This window comes from Anabrus simplex, chromosome 1 (assembly GCF_040414725.1).
Source record: "Anabrus simplex isolate iqAnaSimp1 chromosome 1, ASM4041472v1, whole genome shotgun sequence".
Classification (NCBI taxonomy): Eukaryota; Metazoa; Arthropoda; class Insecta; order Orthoptera; family Tettigoniidae; genus Anabrus; species Anabrus simplex.
In genome coordinates this window covers 547926043-547952672 of record NC_090265.1, presented here as the reverse complement: position 1 = coordinate 547952672, position 26630 = coordinate 547926043, and the positions used below count along the sequence as shown (strand labels likewise).

The window sequence follows — 26630 nt, the reverse complement described above, 5'->3', positions numbered from 1 at the left end:
TTTTACAGCCTACAAACACTGTGCTTTATAGAGGCAAGAATGAGCTACAGCAGAATCAAGGTTCAGATAATGTAACAGTCATCTGCTCAGGTGCTAGCAGTTGGCTACTATTTGTGGATACATAAACCAAACTGAATGATTACCTGTAGCAACATAACGAGAGCAACAGAATTTAGAGAATCTGGAACTCAAGCTGTATTCATTTTGACTATTTAGCAAATAACTAAAAAGTGCATAAATATACAGTAAATTAAGTACATAGATATTCATACATTATACAGAAAAAAAAAAACTTTCAGGACAGAAATATCCTCTCATATCCTTGCATTTAAACGGTTTGGGCCACAAACAACAAGTTTGCTGTCTGCTTCATCAGAGCAACACCCCATACATGAATGTATTATTGGAGAGAAATATGATGATATATAAAGAAGATTGTGCTATTCTGCCGAATTTATATAAAAACAAGGGCACATAACTGCAATAATAAGGAAACGATAATACTCTTGCAACAGACAGCTGCTGATTGGTTCAAGTTCCTGATATTCTTACACCAGATTGGTCATTAGAGCTGAATAATTATACAGAATATATATAATTGAATGAATGTATATATGAATATAATTTTAAAATTTTTAAAAATGGGCTACAAAAAATAAACTACAAGCAATTATGGAAATAGAGGAGCACTGTGTATTAACATAGCATTCACAACTCTTAAACAGAATGAAAACATTACCTCCTTTTTAAATTCTTTGACCAAATAATTAACCAGAGCATTGTCAAAATCTTCACCACCCAGGAATGTATCACCATTTGTGGACTTAACTTCAAAAACTCCTTTCTGGATTTCCAATATAGACACATCAAATGTTCCACCACCCAGATCATACACAGCAATTCTGAAATAAACGAACATTCAATTAAAATAGTGGGAATATTTTGCGCTCATCTTCGAGCAAACTACTTTTCAGTACACCGATTACATGAACACACTGCTATCCATATATCTTGAATACAAGGAGTCTTGAAAATTGTAAGCCAAAATATCAATATATTCAGACTATGTGCATTAATTTATACTCATGCGAAACAAAGAGCATTACCCAATGTCAAAAGTGAAAGTACAGAATGATCATGATTTAAATTAACAATGTGGGGAATGGGGTAGGAGGAGGAATCCAACTTGGATCTTAAGGAATGCCATTATGTAACGAATTTGAAATTCCAAGATGAAATATCAAATATGAATACAAAATTTTTCCACTATATTACAACTGCCCTCATATCACTGATCACAATTATACACAGTAGACGTGACAATACATTTCCGCCTTAGTCTGCTTTGTTTCAAATCGTCCTGTTAACCTACTTGCTTCTTAAAAGATGCAGCATTAAGAGAGAGAGAGAGAGAGAGAGAGAGATATGCGTATCACAATTTGACCACTCCTCTCCTTTAATCACCAATCACGTGCTTCACATTTTCCAATACACACCAATAAAATCTGACGATTCCCGCAATAGAACTCTCCCTAGAGCAGAAATGGCGTTTTTCATCCCATGAATTTATTTCCTTCACTCCAGACGGTACATGATTTAAGAATTAATGGCACAGATGTTCTTGAACTGTAAGAGATTTTATCCGCCTAGTTAATTTCAAGGATCGCAAATGTAGTCTAAGATAATATTTGTCAACAGAGTTTACCCTAAAGAGATTCTTTTGAATTCATCAAGTTCTTGGTATTATCCATTGTCCAACAATAACTAGATTCCCCAAGAGGAGTTCTGAGCATCTTGACAGGATGTTTCTTGAAAAAATACCATATTCACCAGCATTGCAGTTAAACCCATCCATAATGAAATTGCACAAGTTCATGAAAATATACCACGACCATCCTAGCATTGTATTTGGCACGTATTATTTATAGAAACCTCGGAAATCAAAGCAGAGAGTGGCTGCGACAATTGGGAGACAGAGCGCATTTCAACAGCCTTCCTTGAAGACTGAACCAGTTTCATACATACTGTTAAAATATCTACATTATGTCCAATGTTAGACGTTTATTTTTGACCTTTTTTATTGTATCGCCAAACAGGTTTTCGGCACTTCTCTCAGGGAACTACATAGTCACCAAGCTCTCAGACAGGAATAGAAACTGCCCTTTCCTAACACGAATCGAGTATTTTAATATGATCAGATACAATTATGTTCTTGAGACCAGAACAAAAGTTGCACCTTACATATATAAAGCCATGAGCCGTCTGATTGCCTATTACTAGAGGCACATGTTTGCAATGAAATTTTTTGCCCAATTTCATCATTTTTAAAAGATTATTTTGGTATACTTTTTTGCTATTTTTCGTCAATAATTTTGCTAAATTTTATTTGCTTTTCTAAGCAATAAAAATTGTAAAGTAGAATATAGTTTACAGCACATCTGCAGTAAAACATTTTATTTTTACATATTGTGCCATTTCACTGTTCTCAATTAAGTTTGAGTGGAACGAAAATAGAGTCTAAGCCGTGAGAACGTCAGTAATAAAACATCAAAGCATTCCTAAATGTCAAAGGAATAATGTGTTCGTCAGGTACTTGAGGAGAAAGAAGCATAGAAGGCGGTGACAAAGAAAGACACGAGAAGATTGTTAAAATTTAGTATTGGAAAATAACATTCGATTCGCACTGAAGGTATAGAAGTAGAACGTCACTCAAGACTGCTGAAGAAGGATAATATCAACGAAGCGAAAGTTAAAGACTCAAATATAATAAAAATAATTGTCTATGAATTATTTGCGAGACACTGACGTTAAAGGCTATTCAGATCCATAAAAATATAACATTATTCCAGCAGACAGAAAGACTTCCGCATTACCAAGTCACATTATCCTTGCAAGACGACGTGTTAGCCGACGGAGCTTATTTTAGGAAGCTACATAATAATAATAATAATAATAATAATAATAATAATAATAATAATAATAATAATAAAAACAACAACAAGAGCGCAAGATAGAGAAAACCTAATATAGTAGTCAAATTGAAATATTCACATACATACTGCAAATTCTAAAGCAGTATAAAAGATTTTAGAGAAGCGGTACTCTTATATTATCCACAGATTATAGCAGGTTGTGTCCGTAAGATGACAAAACTATGCTGACGTATTATTCTGTTCTAACTGCGCAAGAAGCCGAAGAAATCATGCACTTAAGAAGTGGAGGCAGAGCTACCTAGGTTATGGCAACACGAGATGACAAATCCAGCCTATGATGACCAGCAACGACCCGAGATTGTCCCAGATGTTCTCAAAAGGATGAGGGAAATGCCATGAACCAAGCCCGCATGTCTAACCACCAAGACATGTGATGACAACGAGGGTGTATGGAGAAAGATAAGTCACTATAGTCATTAATGAAAATTATATTTGTTTTCTTTTGGAGAGTGCTATGCTATATTTTTATTCTCATTTATCAAAATGTGAACGAGGTGCTATCTTAAATATTACCAAAGAAGTGATGTTACATGAGAAGACAACTCACAGAGGTATGTTAAAGGTTAGTAGGTACTCATCTGACAAATATCAAATCCATTATGTAGGAAGCAGTTAACCAGTGATGATTTAATATTCTGTTCGCAATGCTGTCAGTACTGAGTAAGAGAGGGTTAAGATAATCTTAATGTGAATACAATATGACATTGTGGTAAATATCAGGTTTATTTTAGAACAGGTGACGGGAAGTTAAGTGGAAATGAGATCATATGTTGGATTTTTGATAAATCGCCAGAAAAATATGATATTTTATGGAATTGTTGAAAGATTGAGAACATAAGATAATCAAATAGATGATTAATGATGATTGTATGGTATACGTCAAGTTGAAATGAATGTGTTTATGGTAATGTGAAGTGTAATATAAGATGAATAATGCGAAGTGAATGATTTATAATGGAAAAATTCTAAATTCCCATGGAGGGAATTAGATATTTTTCACCAATAAAGCATGTTGGTGATTATTATTGCTTCGTTGTAGATGAAGTTATGGTTTAGTTTAGAGACGATATTTCAATTTACATATTTTGAGATGGAAGAAGTTCTCAATTGCTCCCTAATCTTTGGATAAGCCATATATATTGTTGATTACGATCTTCACAATACCGGTATTCCTATGTTGACATTTACTTAGTACAACATCAAATAATTCCTGATAATAGGAGTCTATACTTATACTCCGCACGGCCTTACTTCTAAATTGAAGTTTCGCAAAACAAATGAGCATCGCCAATCCTGTTGCCAGCGTGCTACGCCCGCGAGAACAGCTGATGCAATACGGCCGCGGTAAACAGCCATATATAGTAAAATGTAATACCGTACTCAGAAAAACGAATACGTATGGAATGAAAACAATTCATAAAATCTACACTTACAACATCTGACACTAATAAGAGAATATATTATTCAGAATAAAAGAGAATTAGGAAATAACACATCACTCACCGCCAATGGCTGGCACAGGAAGGAGGTTATGGCCTACAAAGGGAACACTCCACTGACCTCAGAGTCACTGGAACCCTCTAACAATGAATCATTGTCACCATCACCAGGTCCCAAAGATATTATTAAACTTTCGACGGAGTTCTCCAGTACATCTTCATTTTCCCCACGCCTCACGTATTAATCTTTGTGTACTGCGCACAACTTTCCTCCAGTCATCGGCACTGACGTTCGCCACAGCTTCGGTTAACAGGTTTTCCACCTCTGGTACAGTAAAACGTTTATTTTTTTGTTGCAACATAACCCTTGACCTGAGCCCAAATCTTCTCTATTGCATTGAAGTGGCAATGATAAGGTGGAAGTCTAATAACTTTAATAACTTTATAACTTTGTGGCTTGTTTTCTTTCACAAGCTGCAACAGTTCACCTTTCTTCATGTCGTCCCACACAGGAATGTTGTGCCTCCTTAACCACTCAGCAAGAATCGACTTCTTTGCTGCCATTGTCGGAGCTTTGTCTTGAATTACGGAATGGTAGGGGGCAATGTCCATTATTATTGTACAATTTTCAGACAGGTTATTCATCAATGTGTATTCAAACCAGTTCTGAAAATTGACACTATTCATCTCCTCGTGGTAATCACCAGTCTTCTTAGACCTCAGAACATACAAACAGTTAGGTACAAATCCGTTTGCAGTACCGGCATGTAGCACAATAATTCTTTCCCCCCCCTTTCCAATGGGCACTGCCATTGTACCTTCCACAGAATCATCTGTCCAGCCTTTTCCTACGGTATGGTTTGCATTAATCCATGTTTCATCTAACCACACAATCGAATCAAAATTTTCCTTCATAACGTCCCTTAAAAACCGGCAGCGCCACATCACAATATCACTTCTCTCCATTAACGCTCGGCGACCGTTTAATTTCTTGTAACGGAATCCCAGTTCCTTTACCACAACATTCAGTGAAGTCTTGCTTCCTTTAAATAGTTCGCTTTCCTTCAGAGACTCGCAAAGCTTCGCAAGAGTAGGGTGTTCTTTTCTGCGGTAGTAGTCATAAATATGACGGCGAATGGCATCTTTCTCGAAACTGTCCAAGTTCGTCACTGGTTTGGCCCGATTCCTTTTCTTACCCGGTGTTTCAAACTTAGAAGATCCAGGAGATTGTTCCTCAGCGTGGTATTTCTCCATTCCAATTGCCAATACTGTGTATTTACTCACTTTGGTAGCGTCGGCAGTTCTCTGTACAGCTTGTGCTAAAGGAAGCAATGTAGCACCATTCTCCTTTTCTTTCTCAAAGTACTCGCGCACATTGGACACAATTTCACGAGCCTGGCTTCTCAAGGGCGTGCCTTGTCCCTCACGTCTCGATTTCTTGCCACTTGTCTTTCCCGAACTACACTGAGACATGGTAAACACGAACTAAGTACACTGATACACGGACGTAAATAAAACTACAGCTATTTAATAATTAAACCTATGTATACTGTACTTATGCTATGCTAAACTGTAAACTACGCTATACTGTACTATACTAGAGAGATAAAACTTATATGATAAAACACTAATTATTGGAGGAAAATGCAAATGATCGCGAACCGTACCGAATTCCATACACGTTGAGCGAGATAGGTTAACCACGTGGTGAATGTAAATATCAGACTTGGCAACTAGGTTTCGAGATCGTGCTCTGCCGATATAAATCGATATAAATGGCAGGTTGGGATTGGTTGGATGTCTATGCTTCGGTACACAACCACCAGACAGAGCCAAAATCGGCCTAAACGTCAATTTAGAAGTAGAGCCGTGCGGAGTATATATGTTTCTTCTAACCACAAGTATTCTCACTTAGATTAGGAAAGCTAGGAGGCTTACTGTAGTACATTAATAGGGATGTATAGAACTAGCACCTATAGAGCGCAGTGTTGTTGTACTGGGTAATCGCAAGGCGCTCTTCATTTGTCTCCTGTGTACTCATGCCGCTAATGTCAATGAATTTAAGTTGTTTAAATTGTTATTTTCGTGACTATGCCGAGCCATTGCAGTGTTCCTCTTTGTAAAAATCAGGGCAGCTCATTTTCGTTTCATCAGTTTCCACAAAATAAAGAAATGAGGAAGGAATGGTTACATGCTATTAGAAGGAAACATTTCGGTGAGAAGAATCTGACCGAAAATATTAAAGTGTGTTCCCATCATTTTCAACCCGGAGACTTCACAAAAACTTTGTTGGGTAAGTGCGACTTACGAACAGAAATAATTCGTATTTTCTACCTATAAAGTGATTAGGCATTTCGATAACCACAGAATTTATGTGTTTGTATTTAAAGGTGAGAGAGCAAGATTAAAACCGGGCGCTGTTCCATCACTTTTTCCATGGACCACGAACACAACAAAAAGAAGAGGCCATACACCAGAAAATCACCGGATTACCACGATAAGCTTACAACATTGGAATCTGCAGAAATCAACCCCATTGAAGTACGGGAAGAAATCGTGAATATACCCGAATTGGTTGTTGAGCAAATAATGAATAATCCTGATGCCTTATTGCTTTATACAGGGTTTGCAGACATCCAACATTTTAATTTGGTGTTTGCTGTTTTGGGAGAAAACAGATACAATTTACAAATATTCCCTCTTGAACCCAGACTGTGTTTCTTATTGACAGTTATGAAGCTAAGGACCAACAAATCTGACCTCGAACTAGGCCTTAACCTCGGAATCCATAAAACTGTTGGAAGAACATTTAATGTTTGGATTAATTTCATGTACTGTCAATTTAAAAAGTTGAACATATGGCCTGATAGAGAAACTGTCCTTGAAAACAGCCCCCTTGCTTTTAGACAGAAATACCCCTCTACTAGAGTAATAATTGATACAACTGAGATAATAGCAAATCCTAAGAAACCTACAGCACAGCAAGCTACATTTTCTACATACAAAAATGCAAACACAACAAAGGTGTTAATAGGTATAAATCCATCTGGTTTCATAAGTTTCATATCTGATGCATATGGTGGAGCAATATCAGATAGGCAGTTATTTATCAGATCAGGAATGTTGGATCTCTTGGAAGGAGGAGATTCAGTTATGGCAGATAGGGGGTTCAACATTCAGGATCTGTTATGCACTAAAGGTGTAACATTAAATATCCCACCATTTCTGAAAGGCAAAAGGCAGTTTACTCCATCAGAAAACATTGAAACAAGGGAGGATGGCCTCTAAAAGAATACACACAGAACGAGCTACAGGACTTGCTAAAACACAAAATACTGCAGTCAAAATTGCATGTCAGTAAAATTTGTCTTTCAGGGAGGATAATATTTGTATGTTTTATGTTATGCAATTTCAGGAAAACCATTATGTCAGGTTAGGATGACTGGAACAAAATATTCATGGTAAAACTCGTCTAATTTTGCCACCATTTCATGAATGAAAATGTCATCTCTCTATTTCCAACACTAGCATGTCAACAGCAGTGTACACAACAAAGCTACAATAATGTCTGCCTGTAACAAACAGCTGGCCTTGCACTTGGAAGTAATGGTTGTGATTTTTCTTGAGTATCACTGCACCACTGCTCTCGCCCAAGTATGGAACACATTTGATTGAAATAGCTTCATTTTTATTACTTGGCAACCCTTTTAAGTTCCAAGACTCTATCCTGTCCAATTAATCCATCACAAGATGCTGCCAGATAACGTCTGGTAGGATGAATAATGAGGCCACACTTTTGGACTACATGGCCTGTTAGTTGAGAATATCTGTCCCTTGCCAAGTCTTCCATTTGAAGTCCCCATTTCATATCACTGGAGCAAAACAAACTTCTCTTGAATTAGGATTTTGCTAGGGCTTTAGGAGTTTAGTGATAGATTTTCCCAAAATTACTTGCTGTCAAACGATATTTCCTCTCTTTGAACCATAGACTTTACTGGGATTGTTCTGTAGTATTTTCCTCAATTTTCTTCCTTTCCTCATCATTGACTCTTACAAGATTTTCAGCTTGTGTCGCACATGGATCCACACCATAATGGTGGTCATGAATGACTTCAAAGCACCTGGCCTGTTTTTTTTTAGAGCAAAAGAAAAAGCAAGCTTATGTTGGGAACTTTTCACAATACCTTCAACATATTGCTGATATCCAGGCTGATTAACTCCTGACAATGGCCTAATATCATGGCAGGGTTCCTGGAAAACTTGTTCCAAGGGCAAACATTCCACTTTCATAGGGCTAACTGGCCTCAACCGTTTGGAAGGGGGATGGTGAAAAGTTTGTAAATTTTGGGTGCATGTTTCTGAACACTGAATAATACCAGTCTTGGAGAAGTGCTCTAATGCATAGCTTACAGCAGCAATATGCTTACAACATGCCCTGGGGCCTGCTCCAGCAACACATTCACATTCCCCTCCTACGTCACCAGGTACTCCTAAAATAAGCTTCACATTTATGTTTTGTGTACTCGGATTTCACAGCACTGCATATTAGAATTTCATCCGATTGAAAGAAACATTTTATAAACAAAACAAACTTTTCACTGAAAAGTCTGTATCCAGCATCACACAATGATTTGTAGTTGGAAACAGGTGCTCCATTTCCAATTTTCTAATACAAAATAATCCATCAAATGCACATTTGTGACGGTGATCTTCACCTTATGGCTGATGGTCAATTCTTCAAAGGAACCGTTACTAGGAAACTGAAGAAATTCACATGCCTTTGGTGGTGGACAAGGCTGTATCTGCAGTTTCATGCAAGCCATCAACCTAAAAAAAATACGTGAATTGAAGACCATAAGCAAGTAGAGCAAGTGCGTATTTAAATCTCTACTTATGATTTAAGTCTTGTGGAGGTATATTTATATATTTCTCAATGTACAATAATCAAGTAATTGTAATCTTTAGGAAAAGGCATGCTGACTCCTATTGATTATTTGCATAATAAAGCGTGTTAGAATTCTGTAATTACCGCTGTACTAATTCTTCCTTCCTTCCGCTAGTTTTAGCGCCTCTGGTCCGTAGCTCATTTTGCAGCTGTTTAACGCTTAAACGCTGAAAATCGTCCATAATATACTAGGGGATATACCTGTACAAATAATATATTCTTGGAGTAAAATTAGAGAATATATAGTAGGCTTTAGCTTAGGAAACTGTCACAATCTGTACATTTCTCGCAGCTGACTGGGAGAAACATAAGATCGCCTTGCGCTTACCCAGTAGTACACGAGCGCTATCTGGCACGAACTTTCTCTGCCTACATCCCTATTGATATCACTGGTAACTGTACTTCAAAATTGAAGGCTATTAGTAATTGATAGTATCTTCTTACAAGCTAGATCACCTGTTACATAATAAAGCGTGTTAGAATTCTGTAATTACCGCTGTACTAATTCTTCCTTCCTTCCGCTAGTTTTAGCGCCTCTGGTCCGTAGCTCATTGGTGTTAAATGACCGTCAAATATGGATGATAGCACAGTATTACGACATGTATAATTACTATATGAGCACTTAAATCAGCCACCCCAAATGAACAATTTAAGTAAATATTAGTTATGTTTCAGTCATATTTTTAAGGATATAATGACTTAATGAATTACCTTTCTTCCCATACGAAACGCGACACCAAGAATTTTGAAAGAATGTTGGGAAAGTAACACAAGTGAACCATGTTAAATAATTTAAATTATATATATATATAGAAAGTAACACAAGTGAACCATGTTAAATAATTTAAATTATATATATATATATATATTTTTTTTTTTTTTTGGAAAATATTTCCTCACAACCAAGTTGTTAATAATTGAGCATGAACAGCTACATCCAAACGAGTCTATCATACTGTGAGGTAATTAATGAATGTTTGAGAAAAAGTAAGATTTTAGGAACAATTTCACACGATGATTGATAAGATGAAAGATGAGATTCTAATTTTATTTGTGACTTAATCAGACCTTGGGATCTGCGTCTGACATTTAATAGCTCTCAGTCAATATTGTAAATAATATAATATGATTTAATTTCCTTTATTCAGTTAGAGATCTCTCATTTTAATGCATTTCGAAGATTAATTGATGAAGCACGAAGTCAACTATTCCTTATTTATCTTTTCATGAAATAATTCATAACATACCAAGTATTTTCTTCAATTTCTACTTTATTTTTAAATAAATATTATTTTGTAAAACTTAATTCCTCTTTTAATGACTTAGGATAAGGATCTAGTTGAAAGTGATGATTATTTGAAAATTATTGTAGTTGTAAGTGATCATTTGCATATTTTGTGAGTCGAATGCAGGAACTAACTGAATTACAGGTAGGAGACGTCCACTACGTAGGTTAGGGTTTTCTGCTAGTATAATCTGGTGATCCTTTCTCGAATACAGGACCCATAGCCCATAAATTTAAAGTATTGAGAAGTTAACAATATTCGAGCTAGCCTGGATCTCATGCGACTCGACCTGGACGCGGGAACGGCGCAATGTGTGTAAGAAAAATGAGAGGTATTCTGTTGAGAACGTATATTACACATACATATCAAAGCATGGATGTTTGAAAAATTTCATTCTGCCACTTTAACAAGCAGAGCCTCTTGCCAACATCGTACTTCCCGCAGTGTGGCTAACAATTTCCTTTGTCTCTTCAGTAAAGCTAGTCAATAATGAAAGTAGTACTAATACCAGCTGGTATATTCAATACAACATATTTGTCTTCATAGCAATAGTGAATCTTGTGATAGTGATACAATTTTGTGTAATTTACATTGAATTAATGAGGTGAGTGACTGTACCATACACTAGTGCTTGTCGATTTTCTGAATCCCTTGTTTAAGCCCTCAGCATCACAGCCATTTAAGAGTGCTTCCTACTCTACCGCTGGAGGAGATTTGAACTACAAGTGAGTGAAATACATCGATTCATTTAAAACGTAACTATACGTGTAAGAGTAGCCCAATATCCACATAATTTGGAATTCCTATTGACAAAACTACGTACATGCAGATAATCACATAACTGTTGCACATTACCTTAGTAATAAAAAAATAACTTGCTTCTTTGTACATTAATACCACAAATCTCGATGGGTCTTTCTGTCCCATCCATGAAATGTGATTTTTTTTAAAAAAAACAGGGGGGTTAAAGTGCATATGTCGCGAATGTTGAACTCAGACCTTTTGAGTTTTGACTCGATCATTGGAGTTGGTCGAAGCTTATTCGAAATGACCACCAAAGTCATTCCTCCCAGTTGCACATGGTCAAGTGTAACTTCCAATTCACTGTCTAAGAGTGTGACCAGAAAATAATGTTTAATAACCCATGGCTTCAAATAAAAAGCCTCTACTAACACTTGTTCCAGAACGTGTGTGATCTGCAATAATGTCCCCCATGCATGTGTTTTTCACACCTTTCAGTGCACTTGTTATTTTATAAGCCCAAGTAGAAAAAGGTTTGCATATTTGTTCTCTAGTGTTTTTCACACCTTTTAATATTTTCCTCTCATCTTTAGAAATTGTAGATATAGTTTTCACCGTACCTGCAGATACACGACTTAAATTGCTCTTGTGTCAGAAAAAAATCTTTTCTAGTGTTTCCATATCCCTGTTGGATACATTTTATTTGTGTATTCAGTAGTATGTTTTCTCACTTAGTGTTCTTTTTTGTTGTCCCCTGCAGAAAAGTCTTAACGAGGTTTTACTGTACATGGTAATGTGAATCAGCTTCCACCAAATGTGTTACAAAAATACAATTTTATTTAAGGAGTATGGATTACTGCAAAAATGCACCTAGCAAACAAGAAATCACACACTGCCTACTTACATTTTATCTTCAGTCTTGTCCATCCCATAAGCCAAAGCAGCTGCAGTTGGTTCATTAATAACTCTCAACACATTAAGACCAGCAATCTGTCCTGCATCTTTTGTAGCCTGTGAAAAGACAAGGTTTGAATTCAATACCAGTAAGTTAAATGTCAGATCAAGACATACTTGTAATGGGATAAGAATGGGAAATGCAAGTCCATTATATTTTTGAGCTAGTTGTTTATTTAGAGAAGGATGACTGACCATGAGTATGTGGTTGAAACCATTAGCAACAGCCAGATACCTTATGGTCAGCAGTGGTGGCTGGTGGTTTAAAAGTTCAGTGGTGCACAATTTTTACCAATGATATATGATTACAGGCTAATTTTCAAATCTACATACATCAACAATACTCTTATTATTAAAAATAAAACAAACATTTTACATTTCTATTTTCAGGAATAGTACTACAACGCATTAACATTTTTTTTTCATTTAAAAACTCTTACCATATTGAAATGAAACACTTTGAGGTAGGCTAATTCTGGTATTGAAAAAATATCCTTTTGTGATGTATCTGGTTTCGAAATTAAACGTCGCTTGGGCCTACCCATTCGTTTCACCTCAGATTTTTCCTCGGCAGTTCGTTGCGGAAACGGCCTAGACATTAAAGACTGCACCGAATTCATGATCTCGCAAAATACCACCAACTGATAAAAATGCACAATAATAAAACGCACATGCTGACACGAATGTTTACACCATGAAATCAATAAGCTACTTAGCTTGTACGCACATAAAGCTCACGACTATACTGAAAGAAATGGCAGTGTTTATTTTCAAATTTAGAGCCATTAGTTATATATCCAGCCACGACCGACTTGATGCATCGCTCTAGCCAAGGATCATATCCTGCTCTAGCTAGTTCCTTACACAGCGAGGGATCCAACCGGCCGTGATCCAGCAGATGAACTCCCATCTGGTGTTGCTAGATGACACTCCTGGTCTATAACAGAATAACAATCTCACACTGAGCAGCAATGGTCTCTAGCGACTTTGCTAGTAATTGGTTACGTAGGAGCACGGCCGATTTGAAGCTTCGCTCTAGCTAGCTCCTTAGCGCAGCGAGGGATCTAGTCGGCCATTGTAGGAGGAGCCAGGTTGGTAAAAGTCCATTTAAGCAATGTATAAGAAGCCACGCCTATCTTTTCCTATCCCTGCGCTCCCCTCTAGCAGCCCAAAAGCACACTTCTAGCAGCCCCGCGCACCCTTCGAGCAGCCCAGGTTTCACCCTACCTCAGGTTGACTTCCTGCTGCAAACTTTTCGGCTCTTGCAGTGAACATCTAAGAGTACCCGGCTTGTAAAGTACCCTGTAGTCAATATTTGCTCTTTCAAGCTCTTGAAAGGTTTGTCTTGTTGAATGAAAATACAGTAGCTGAGTAATCCAAATTATAAAACTTTACCTAAAATAAACGTAAAAATTTAATGGTGGTAGCGCAAACCTGCAACCTTATGAAGAAACCGTCCCTGATGGTGAGTAGTCCTCCATTCTATTTTGTGGAGAGTTGATCTAGTAATTCTGTAAGCCCAGATCCATTTTTGGTGAAAATATTGACAGTGCATTAACTATGGGCTAGGAAAAAAACCTAACATTCCCTGGCCTGTCTCATCCTTGGCTCTGACAATATGAAAGTGACTTAGGTATACATGAAGGAAGTACACAAGAACCTCATTTATCTGGCCCTCATTAATCCGGATATCCGGTTTATCCGGCTCGAAAATAAAAATTTATATTTACTTATACAGTATTTCTTTTACGGGGTCGAATCTTCTTGAATGTCTTTTCCGCCAAGGATAGTTAAGGACAGGAATTGGAAGTAATTCGGCCACCGTCTATCAAAGGTACCATCCCATCATTTGCCTGGAACTGTGAAGGGAAACTGTGGAAAAACATTCCCAGGACGGCCAAGGTGGGATTCAAACCAATGCTCTTCTGAATGCAATACACAAGAAACGTGCCTCAGCACGCAGAGCTACACCACTCTGTAAACAATGTTTAGTCACTTCAATCACTTTAATGACTGTCCTGCTGAATCTAGGACATTCATCTGCTACTGCAGAAGTTGTTACCTCGGGTTCACATCATTGCTCAATAATGACCCGCTGTGTGATTGCTTAAGATGATGAAAGAGGAAGGGAATGAGTCATATCCAGTATTCTGTGAGACACTACAGAGTAGCTGAAGATTAACACCACTTTGTACAGTTACAGTATTGTATCGTTTGAGCAAGTGTGAAATGGCTTCAAAACTGAAGAAAGTGGTTGTTTCCATGGACAAAAAGTTAGAAGCATTAGGCTGGACAAAGAAGAACTTCTGAAAAATATTGCTGAAGACTATGGCATAGCAACCCGTGGGGGTTTTTCTTACCTGTTGCCCTATCGGGCGCATCCCAGGTGGCAGACAGGGGGGCCCTCCGGACTTGTCTGGAGGGTCTGAGGGAAATAAAATACCCCCTCACTAACCAAAAACAGGTATTGCCAGAAAAAGTCTTTAGGCATTGTGATTGTTAGTAGACCAAGTCAAGGCTTGGAAGTGGAGGCCTCGCCCACACATGCTAGAGAGGCATCCATGGTTCCTCCACATGGCTGATACGATGGTTCAGGTGAAGTGGGACTGGTGACTGAGGTGAAGGCTCACTGAGGGGTGCTGGAACCAACACATCACTTTGCTCTACGTAGTCTGGACAAGCCACGGGTTGGGAAAGGGGAAAAATCATGGCTGTGAACTCAGTCATGATAATGCCAAGTGGAGACCACGTGAGTAGGCCTACTGAAGGGGGAACAGACCTGACTAGGTTTGGGCCAGGGGCAGACCGCTGGATGGAAGACTGAGGGGCGTGGTCTCTGCTACGGAGAGCCTGAGTTGCAGAGGACAATGTCTGGCTGTATGCCTCACCACGGATGGTGAGAACGACGCTCAGGAACCTAGAAGGGCAAAAACCCTATGACTGAAATATGGATGCTTATAAAGAACAAATTTCAAAAACTTCGACATCAAGGGAAGCCATGGAAGCTCCAGTAGAGCAGATCCGGAAGCAAGCCCAAGATGAAAAAATGGAGACAAGAGGTCCCAACCCAATTGGACAAGCTGTCATCGACTCAAAACAAGAAATGGGGACAGAAGCTCCAATAGTGCAGACTGCTACCACAAGCAAACCGTGAACGTCCGTAGTGACGGAACTGAAGATTTCTGTATTGAAAATCAACAGATTTCATATTGACAGACCACCTCGCAACAGTGCATATTACAAGGAAAGGAAGAGAGCGAGGAAGGAAGCCAAAATAGAGGCTGGAACTTGGAGGAAGAAGCCAAGGAACAGGGATTGGCGATAGGCTATCCCTCCGACAATGCCCAAAAGGCCAACAATATAATTATTAAATTATTATTATTATTATTATTATTATTATTATTATTATTATTATTATTATTATTATTATTATTATTATTAAATTAATGTAGTAACAACAAATATATACAAATTGACATTAAAAAACTGGGATGAAATTATGATTAAATTTGAAAATAAACTAGGTTCAAACTTCTTGAGTGTGCTCATCATTGAGAATATTTCAAGTATTAATTTATATACACAGAACATCTACTCATTAATAATTCAATAGTAAATGGGAACTGGTAAAAGTTGATCCCATAGTTCATCACCAAATTTATTTTGAGTGGCGTTAGTCATATGCAAGCCATTGGACCACTGTAAATAACCATTAGCTGACGGAGAACTGTTGGATGTTTCATCAACCAAAGTAATAAAATGAGATGCTCTCGTGGTGCTTGATAAATCATGCTGAAATGATGTTGGACATTGTCAGGACGGCACATGAAGATGTGGTTAACACAGATGCATTGTGTCTGGTATAAAATTTGCAATTCATTGCAGTGCCCATGAAGTTAACCTGAATAAATTAGATAAAATTAAATAAAGGAATTGAATGAGAGAATGAGTTAGATGGCAAAGGTGAGACTTACCTCTCAATACAGTTGAGAGATGTGTGGCCTATTGTGTGTGCTTCAGACTAACTGTTGTGAGATTCAAATGAAAAGGAAGGAGAGGGGAGGGGAAGGTCCTGAAGGAGAGGGGGGAAGGTAAGGGGGTGGGGTGGGGGAAGGGGGAATTAAGGCGGGGCTGAAGGATGTGGGAAAAAGGATGGCTGTTGAGGAAAGGTGCTGTGAATATTATGAAAAACTGAATTATGACTTTTTGGTTTGAAGTTACTGAAAATGGGAATTAGGTCAAAAACATAAGTGGCTTTTCTGAAAAGTCATGAAGATTATGATTTGGGTTGAAATATTGATCTAAATGCATGAAGCAGCTTTCGGTAATGTTAAGGGGGGGGGGGGGGGGTCCTTTGTTGATGATTTTGAGAATTTCCATATCTTGTTTTATGTCTGTGAATTTGTGATTATAGTCATGCAAATGCTGTCCTACAGCTGAAAATTTATTGTATTTTAAGGCATTGACGTGTTTCGAGTACCTTATAATAAAATTTCTCCCGGTCTGTCCGACGTAAGAAGAATTACAACTGTTACAAATGGCCCTGTATACTCCTGATTTTGAATAACTATTGAAGTTGTTTATGGATGTGGCATTATGTAAGACTTGTGCGTTTCTACTGTTTTGAAAGCTACTTTTACATCGTGCTTTCTAAAGATGTTGATGACTTGGTAGATTTGTTCGTTGAAGGTAAAGATAGAAAGAGAAGAGTTTTTATTTATTTTTTTCAAGGTGGTAGAAGGGCGGTATTTATATTTGATTATTTTTTTCTATAAAGAAACTGTTGTATCCATTGGATTTAGCTATATTATGAATAGTGTTAAACTCATTTTTGAGGTCTCTTTTAGACAATGGAACACTGAAGGGTCTGTATACCACGCTGTTGTATGCTGCCTTGAGCAATACAACCTACAACTGTATGATCAAAGCATTGGAAAAGAGCAAGGTGAGTAAAACCATTGTCAAAATCGATTAAATCCATGTTAAAGACAGAAGGAAGAGAAAAGCAACCCTGTTTGAAGAAATGCTAACGGTTAAGGCCACCCGAGGCTGTGCTCCGAGTTCTTTCGCCTCTGCTGTGGAACCTCGTCGTGAACAAAATCACAGCTATGCTCAACGAACAGGGTTTCTATACACAAGGATACGCAGATGACCTAGTGATTGTGGTACGAGTTAAGGTGATGAGTGTTATCCAGGACCTCATGCAAAGATCACTTAACCTTGTGGAGAACTGGTGTCGAGAAGAACTATCAGTCAACCCAAACAAGTTAACTGTTCCCTTTTACAACGAGAAAATTAGAGAGAAAGAGATCACTTAAGCTATTTGGACTATATATGGAAGAACAGGCACTGCACCTAGGTGTAGTGTTAGATAAAAATTTAACCTGGAATCCACATATAGAAACACAACCCGGGCCAAGAACTTGCTGTATGCATGTAAAACAGCCGTTGGGAAGACATGGGGCCTAAGACGATTGATGGCCTATGCTGTAATCATCTGGTGGCAGGAAGTAAGTCAAGAAAAACTCAGCAGTAGATTGGATAGCCTACAGAGAATGGCATGCATAGCCAAAACTGGGGCCATGAGAACTATGCCGACAGAAGCCTTGAATACTTTACTAGACCTCCCATCACTAAGCAATTTCATAAAAGGACAGGCTAGAATGAGTTTGTATAGATTGGCACAATCAGAGTGCTGGAATGCACAAAGACCCAATCTAGGACACTAAAATTAACAGAGTAATAACAAAGGAACTTCTACACATGCCTTCTGATTATATGATACCAAAGTAAAACTTTTTAAACCATTCGAGACCCAGATAATAAAAAAAAGACTGGGATATCAACAAATGGAATTATGAAAAAAGATATAGTGTGGTGGACTGATGGCTCGAAGACTGGATGGCACAGGAGGAGGGATCAACGGGGGAAGACCTGAGAGATCAATCCAGATGAGCCTGGGCAGACACTCTTTCAAGCTGAAATGATAGCTATCACAACATGTCTTGAAGAAAATCTGAAAATGAACTATAGGAATAAAAACATTTTCATTTTTACAGACAGCCAAGCAGCCATTAAGGCACTAGAGGCAATCCGAATAATATCCAGAATTGTCTGGTATTGCCACTCACTTCTTCTGAAGCTCTCAAAGTACAACTTTGTCAATATAATATGGGTACTAGGGCATGTAGGTATAGAAGGAAATCAAACGGCAAATAAACTGGCCAGGAAAGGGCCAGAAACACATTTTGTAGGCCCATAACCTGTTTGCGGGATTTCCTATGGACAAGCCTGACACTACATAGGAAACTGTGTACAAAAGAAACAAATGGAAAACTGGAAAAATACTCCAGGATCCAGGCTTCCAAAGGAGCTGATAAAAGGACTAAACAAGAAGCATACTAAAGAACTGTTGAAACTCAGCAGAGAAAATATAACAGGGTGTCAACCAAATCCAGATTTTGAAATTCCCTGACATTTCCCTGTTTTCAGACAAAAACATTTTTTTTCCCTGACACACAATGACAAAATTAAATTATAATAGAAGTTTCCAGGTATGACCGTAATATTAAAATACATTTTGAAAACTTAACATGCAAAAAATAAATGAGTAATTTTAATGTGCATATTAAATTTCAAAACTTGGAAGTTGAATTTAGTCCAATTTAATTCACTTTAAGATTAAAAAAAGTTATTACTATTACTGCTTCAGTGAAGAAATTTCTTCATCTATAGCCAGCAACGACTGTCGAGCTTCTGCCATCACCCTCTGCTTCTTTTCTTCTGATTCTTCCAGTAACAAAGTGGCCTTTCTCTTACTTTTTTTGCAAAGAATCTTCTGCTTCCAATGCTTCACGTTTCTCCTTCATATTTTGAATATACAAAGCATGAGCATTCCTTGCAGCATGGAGCATGTTCTTATTAATGGAGACCTTTTCAATTACACCAAGGTTTGAGATAGCATCAAATATTCTTCTTTGTGCTACAAGGGATTCTTGTAGCATGTTCTCTACAATAATTTCTTTATTCAGAGAAAAACAACGTTCAAGTGAAGCATTTCCATGAAACAATATTAGTATCATTTTGAGAAATGAAGCCAACTTTTCTGTTTTCAAATTTATTGTTGGCAAAACACTACGGAGCCAAAAGTGATCTAATCTCTCATTTTTAGAAGACAAAGAATTCATTACTTCTTTGAATGTATCATTCTCACAAACAGAAGTGAACTCCCTGTGTATATGATCAGCTTCATTACCCAAGATCCATTTGTTTTCAACAAAGGCATTTAAAGCTACCCTTAGCCGTTTGCTGCTTAGAGGTTGCTTGGCTACACTTGGATCGAAACAAGAAATTCCTTTAGTCAGTTTATATGCCAGTTGTCACCGTTCCAGTATCTTCTTGCACAAAGCTACCATTCCTCTTAAGACAATCTGTGCGAAACACTAATATATCTCTATCATTTAATCCAGGAGTGCCACGAAGTGCTGCTCTAGCAGCATAACCTATGTCAATTTTAGATGCAGGCAGAAGATTTTCTTTACTGTCTAAATTAATTTTGAGGACATTTTCTGAAGACTGCAGTGACTCAGACTTAACAAACCTAGTCATTACATTTTTCATTGCTGTAATGAGAGATTCATACAGGACTGGAGCAAATGGAAGATCTGTCAAACCGTTTTAGGAATGGTTCCAAATCTCCAACAAGAGATAATAAAAATGACAACTTGGCCTTAAGTAGCTTATCATTAAGTGAAGTTGATACTATTTTGAAGCTGTTACAGTTTGGGATTTTCTTGTCTCTGTTCCTTCCACATATTTGTCAACATTAGGTAGGATATCTATAGCACGTTCAATGACTTTCGAATTTTCAAGCCATCTTATAGCACAATATTTCAAAGGAAATACGTTTGAACCTGAATGTGTATAATCAGCACGTCTTGCAGGAACATAGCAAAACATGAAGTGAAGAACACGAAGAAACTCAGCAATATTCCACTGGGTTTCTTTCACTGCTATTTTATATGAATTGTGCACAGTATGCAAGCCACAAGATCCAATGCTCACCAAAATAGGAGCATCTGGATCACTTAATAAATTACCAATATCCTGAAAGTACTTTTTATAAACACTTGGACCATCCATTGAAATTTGTAAGAGATTTTTTAGATTGAGTCCCTGCAGCGCTCGCAAAAAAACATTTAACAAATCTGAGGAAGTAGAGTGACCAACACAGAATCAAAATAAGAAGTGCATACTTCATTGGTATCAGGATTGAAACCACGAACTACAAGATCCATTTGGTCCATCTGAGAAACTTTATTCAGTGTCTCATCAAAACCAACTGTGAAATGTGTGCACTTATGACATCAAGAACTTTCTTATGAAAATAGGGAGCCAAACCATGAGTGATTGTATATACAACTTTTGTTCTGTGCAGTTGAACTTTCGAAGCTATTTCAGAGTCTGGAAACATTACTGGGAACAAACATACACTAGCTTCACTGGAACGTAAAGAATGGTGTTGCATGACTGTATGCATGCACCATATAATCTCAGCTTTGGTTACTTGCTCTCTTGAAAGATAATTCTGTACATATCTCGTCTCTGGTGAACCTTCTTTAATGGAAGAAGCAGAAACAGCAGCAGTGGAGTCATATGTGATAAGAGTTTGTTGTGGTAGTTGTGGCAGGCAGAGGACAATTTGTGTTTGCGGCCAGGGTATTATCTACTGAGTTTAAGTCATTTTTTACTTCACTATTCGAATGTTCTTTTTTAAAATAACTTGAAACGGATGATGAGAACCAGCTGAACTTGATACTACTGGCATGCTTCTTTCCTCCCATGTGACTTTTTAATGCCTGCTTACCCATGATGCTAAGAGAAAATGATGTTTTACATATTATGCAATATGCTGAAAATTTGTCCTGAGGCATGGGTTTCAACCATGTTCTGAAAGTATCATCAAGCAGCCACCTTTCATTAAACGAAGTTTTCCTTGGCTTTGATGAAGACATTGTTATCTGAAAAAAGTATATTGTAAAAAAATCTAAATAGTCCTATACTCCGCACGGCTTTCTTCTAAACTGACAGTTCGCAAAACAAGTGAGCATTGCCTCACCTATGCTGCCAGCACTACTGCTTCGATAACAGTTGATGCAATACAACTGCGGCACAGAGCCCTCGTAAAATGCAATACCCTACTATGAAAATCACACGCAAATCACAAGTGAAAACAAATTCACAATACCTTCAAAGATAGTGCATGCACTTCCTAACAATATAGGACACTAAAACAAGAATAGGTGCATTATAAAGTGTAAAAGAAATTATTCGCAGCTAATGACTGGCATAAGGAGGTTATGGCTGATCGATACCACGGTGTCGATTTTTGTCGAGTCACATTCTTGCCGCTTGCCTTGCATGAACTATACTGGGGTATGGTACACAGACGAACTATATGGTAACCAACACACGGATGTAAATAAAATTACAACTACATTGAACACTATTAAACCTATATACCACACACGTCAAGTTAGGTAGCTTAACCACGCGGTGATGTAGGCAATACAGTTGGCAGACAGGTTTCAAGACTGCGCTCAACTGATATAAATCGATATGAATGGCGGTTTGGGATTGGCTGGATCAAGAACGAATACATAAACGTACTTCACAAACTCGAAATCTCCTAACCAATAAACAACCTTCATCTTACAATGTGATGTCACTTTATTTTAAATCTTGTTCTCTATTCACAAAATTATACGTGATATTAGAAGCTACTAATCGTGCCTGAAAACTTCCGAACCCCTCTCGCGAAAGATAGGTTAGAAACTCAACATAGCGCGGCCCAAGCGGTGTCGCGATGCATTTCACATTTACACAAGGCTTACCTACGTCAGCGCATTTAATGATAATAATAATAATAATAATAATAATAATAATAATAATAATAATAATAAAAAACACTCGAGTATCAAGTTTAAAAGAATTTCACACTTTCCTGCATTCAATCAGTGTTTGTTGTCTTGTTTTTACATTTTACGAGGTAGTGACTATTGCACACGTCATTACACAGTAAACACCGTCATCCGTTGGGTTGTGGAATTTTGTCTATATGCATATTTTGTTGTGGAAGTCATGCATTTAAGCGATTAGAAAAACTGAGAACGCAATATTGGCCTAATTCAACAAGCTCGCCATTCCCCAACACAGCATATTCAATAGTAATCAGATCATAACATTGAAAATGCGAATCTATCATAGTCGCTACTGCTTGCTATAGGCTATCCATATAGCTACTGATGCCATTGGTTACTTCACGTTCGAGATCACACTATTTTTTTAATGTTTATTCAGTTTTCTTTACAACTTATTCCTGGCATAAAAGATATGCCCTAGATTAATGTTATAAAAACTGAAAAATGTGCTTCTATTAACGGATAAATACGGTATGTCCATTTTATATGGCAGAACGAATTTCCAGATTTTTTTTCTGAATTCCCTGACATTTCCCGGTTTCCCATACAGGTGGCCACGCTGTATAAGACGGGTAGTAGGACCGTTGACAGGACACTGCCATCTGAAAAAAATGCCTACATACAATTTGAGTAATGAGACAACATATGTAGGAACTGCAATGAAGCAGAGGAATCAGCTGAACACAATTTTCGAATGTGAGGCGCTGGGTAGAATCAGACTCCACTCTAGGACTACCAGGTGAAGAGAGAGAGAAAATCCAAGACAACCCAATAAGAACCACCTGCAACTTTGTGAAGGGAACAGGTATATCTATGTGGGAATGAAGGAAAAACATGGTAGCAAAAGATCTTAAGAGGTCGACGCTAATTAGGAACTAATATTTATAGCCCCATGAAGAAAAGATGGCATAGCAACTTCAACTGTCTCTCACTGGAAGAAAAAGCGAAAACAAATTAAAGACTTCTGCTTTAAAATGACTAAAGATAGTTTTAAAGGAGAGAAGAACCAGCCGGGAAATGGTACAAGGGTGGGTCGTCGTACTACGTTGCAACGCACAGTGCACACGGAAGAGAGGGACTTCCTCCCCTCGTCATGGGTTAAATTCGATAAGCCATGATGTTTTAAGGGCATCGGGCACTCGTGCAAGTACGAGACACCTAAAAAATGCAAACAGTATAGCAATCCAAAAAATAAAGCATTTACAGAGGGGAGTCAGCTTAATTTGTCCTCATCCTTGAATCATGTTATTTTCTTTCATTGCGTAAGGTTATGTTTGCCAGTGATTTATCCAAGTGCATTATTTGAATACTGTAAATGCACCCTGTTGGATACATTTTGGAAGTAGTTTCTTCCATGACATTTGAAAGGTTTTAACTGTGAATCAAGGTTAATAGCATGTAGTAACAGATCTTAGAATATTTTTGTGACGCAGCAAGCATTCGCATTTCTGAATGACGAGTTAGCAGTTAATTCAAAATCACGTAATTCGAAGTCCGATTTCTGCAACCCAACGACTTTGAATTAACGAGGTTTTAATGTAGTATATGCTTAGTAGTATATACTTTTATAACTGAAAATCATTTATTCAAAGATGTTTCAGAAACGCAGTACATTCCCTTCATCAGTGAAAAATATACTATGTTAAATAATAAGTTATATTATAGCTTTAGAAAAGTCAGTGCAGGAACAATTCCAAATGCCTATTATAGGTAAGTTTATCAACTGTTAATGAGAACACATGCTATCCATCCTGAACACATGAAAATGACTCAAACTGGCAGCAGACAAAGGACGTGATATGCATGTGGCACAGTTCCCGCTTGGGCAAGAACAGAGTTGGAAACAGTAAATGGAATAATACCAATTTCCAGATTTCTGTATGTCAAGAGCACCCCAAATTTTTGCGAATATACCGTACTCTCACATCGGCTGCACCTTATTATGCCAATTTCAAGGTCCCAAAATAGGGGTGTGGCTATTATGCAAAAAATGTTCACAAAAAATCTTTGATCGAACTGGGGACACATCTCAACCACTGAAACTATTATTTAAACCATTATTACAGAGAAATTTAATAAGAGATGCCGTGCTATTGCCAGTACGGCTTTTGACTAGTACAAAATGATAACAGGTTGACACCGGTACATGGTAAATATTGCACGAAAACAGTTAAAATGAGTAGCGATTTCAATACCACTTCTCTGAAGGCCAAAATAGAATTTAATGGTCTACAATTACATATGACTAAGTCAGACTGGGAGCAGACTGATACAGTCTTTTTACATCACGTGCTGTAGAAATATTAATTGCAATCTCATAATATCCATCCCATTGCGTTTAAATTACTTTAAACAAGTTACCGTATGCCTTTAAAACAATAATAGTCCTATTACATGCCGAGATAATAATCTGAATTTAAAACGTTACTTGGGGAACAAGCTCAAAAGGGCTAATGTGCTCTGACCAGTTTACCTGCACATCACGACAAAAGGGGAGTAATTAACTGATATATTTGAAATATTTGTCCTGAATGAGTAAATTTATAATACCAATATAGTTGGTCCGTAACTGGACATTATGAATTTTCCAGCTAACGCATTCCCGGTTGCCAACATTTTGCCCGAATGTGCTAAGATGGGGTCATGAGTTGATAAATAGCACTCCTACCAAGACGAATGGCTAGTGCGTACCATGAAGGCCACTGCGTTGGCTACTTGAAGCCACTGGCAGTGCCAATGCACTATGAGACTGTTTCATTTTCAAAAATTGATGCCTGCCTGACCATCGGATGATATAGATGTTGGTTCCCATAGGGAACCTCAAATATATATGCCTGCCTGACCATCGGATGATATAGATGTTGGTTCCCATAGGGAACCTCAAATATATCCAGGCAGGCATAAATTTTTGAAAATGACTAAGTCTCATAGTGCACTGGCACTGCCAGTGGGTCCAAGTAGTCTACGCAGTGGCCTCCACAGTAGGCACTAACCATGCGTCTTGGTGGGTGTGCTATTTATCAACTGTTAAGCCCAACTTAGCACACTGGGGTAAAACACAGGCAACTGGGAATTAGTTAGCTGGAAAATTTATAATGTCCAATAACAAACCAACTATATTGGTACTGTAACAACAATCGGAGATTTATTTTTTTCAATTGGATTTATGTTGCACCTACACAGAAAGGCCTTATGGTGGCGATAGGATAGGAAAGGGCTAGGCCTGGGCAAGAAGCAGCCATATCCTTAAGGTAGGGCTACAGCATTTGCCTGGTGTGAAAATGGTAAACCATAGAAAATCAACTTCAAGGCTGCCAACAGTGGGGTTCGAACCCACTATCTGCCGAATGCAAGTTCACAGCTGACCCTGGCCATGCAGCCAACTCGCTCGATCATATATTTATTTTTGTAAACCACAAATCTGACGTCAAATTTGTAGTCAGCCTGATGAACTAGTGGGAGATGTGCAAGCTGTTTTCCAGCCAGCATCTGCTTTTTTGCATGCCTGGTCTGAGAGTCATCCTCTGCTTTCTCACGCGTTGTCGTGAATGTCCTGAAGACCACTGCGAGCTCAATCGCATCTTCGCCCTGAGCTGGCATTAAGTCACTTATTTATCATCGTCAAATGTTACTGATACAGCGCTGTCAAGAACATAAAAGTAATCATTAACACGGTAATACATACTGTATTAAATGAGTACTGTTGCCTGGGTTGAACTTATTTCACCGGATACACTCAAAAGATTTTAACTTACTGTACATACGAACAAAAAACAAAAGATTGAAACTCTCCAAGTTTATACTTCATAATTTGCAGAGGGGGCTAGATTGTTTACATTTTAAAAACTTGGGGAAAAAAAAAATATTTTAATTGTACAGTACCATGTCATTAAAAAACACTCCTCATGAACATTTACTCTAAATCACAAGCAGAGTGGCTAGTTTCACTTTCATAGATACCAGTCAGAAATGTGATGCTCTCCGGTCATGTTTTGTGTTAAATATAACATACAGAGGTAGTTTATGGCCGTCAGCAGTAATGGCTAACATCACCGTAGGATGTAATTTTCAATGCCGGTAGTTTCACTCAGAACATTTGCCGCTCCCTTTTCAGAAACATCGGTGTTTCTTGACATGTGAAAATACAGAGGTTTGGTTAGCATTGCTGATATGCAAGAGGATATAAGAGTTCTGCTGTCTTAATCTGATCGCATACCTGTGAAGGTAACTATTGGAGTAGTTTTTGGCACAAACACGTCTTCCACCTCAAAGACAGGTTATTACGCCGCATA

General features: G+C 37.8%; 1 protein-coding gene across 1 annotated transcript in view; it reads right to left on the bottom strand.

Moving 5' to 3' along the window:
* The window catches only part of Hsc70-5 (Heat shock protein 70 cognate 5), a 177274-nt gene that overhangs the window by 91951 nt on the left and 58693 nt on the right, over positions 1 to 26630 (bottom strand). Inside the window, exons 6-7 of the mRNA XM_067135526.2 lie at positions 12309 to 12415; positions 740 to 902 (exon numbers count right to left, since the gene is read on the bottom strand). Coding sequence (XP_066991627.2) covers positions 740 to 902; positions 12309 to 12415 — 270 coding nt within the window. The remainder of the gene's footprint in view (positions 1 to 739; positions 903 to 12308; positions 12416 to 26630) is intronic.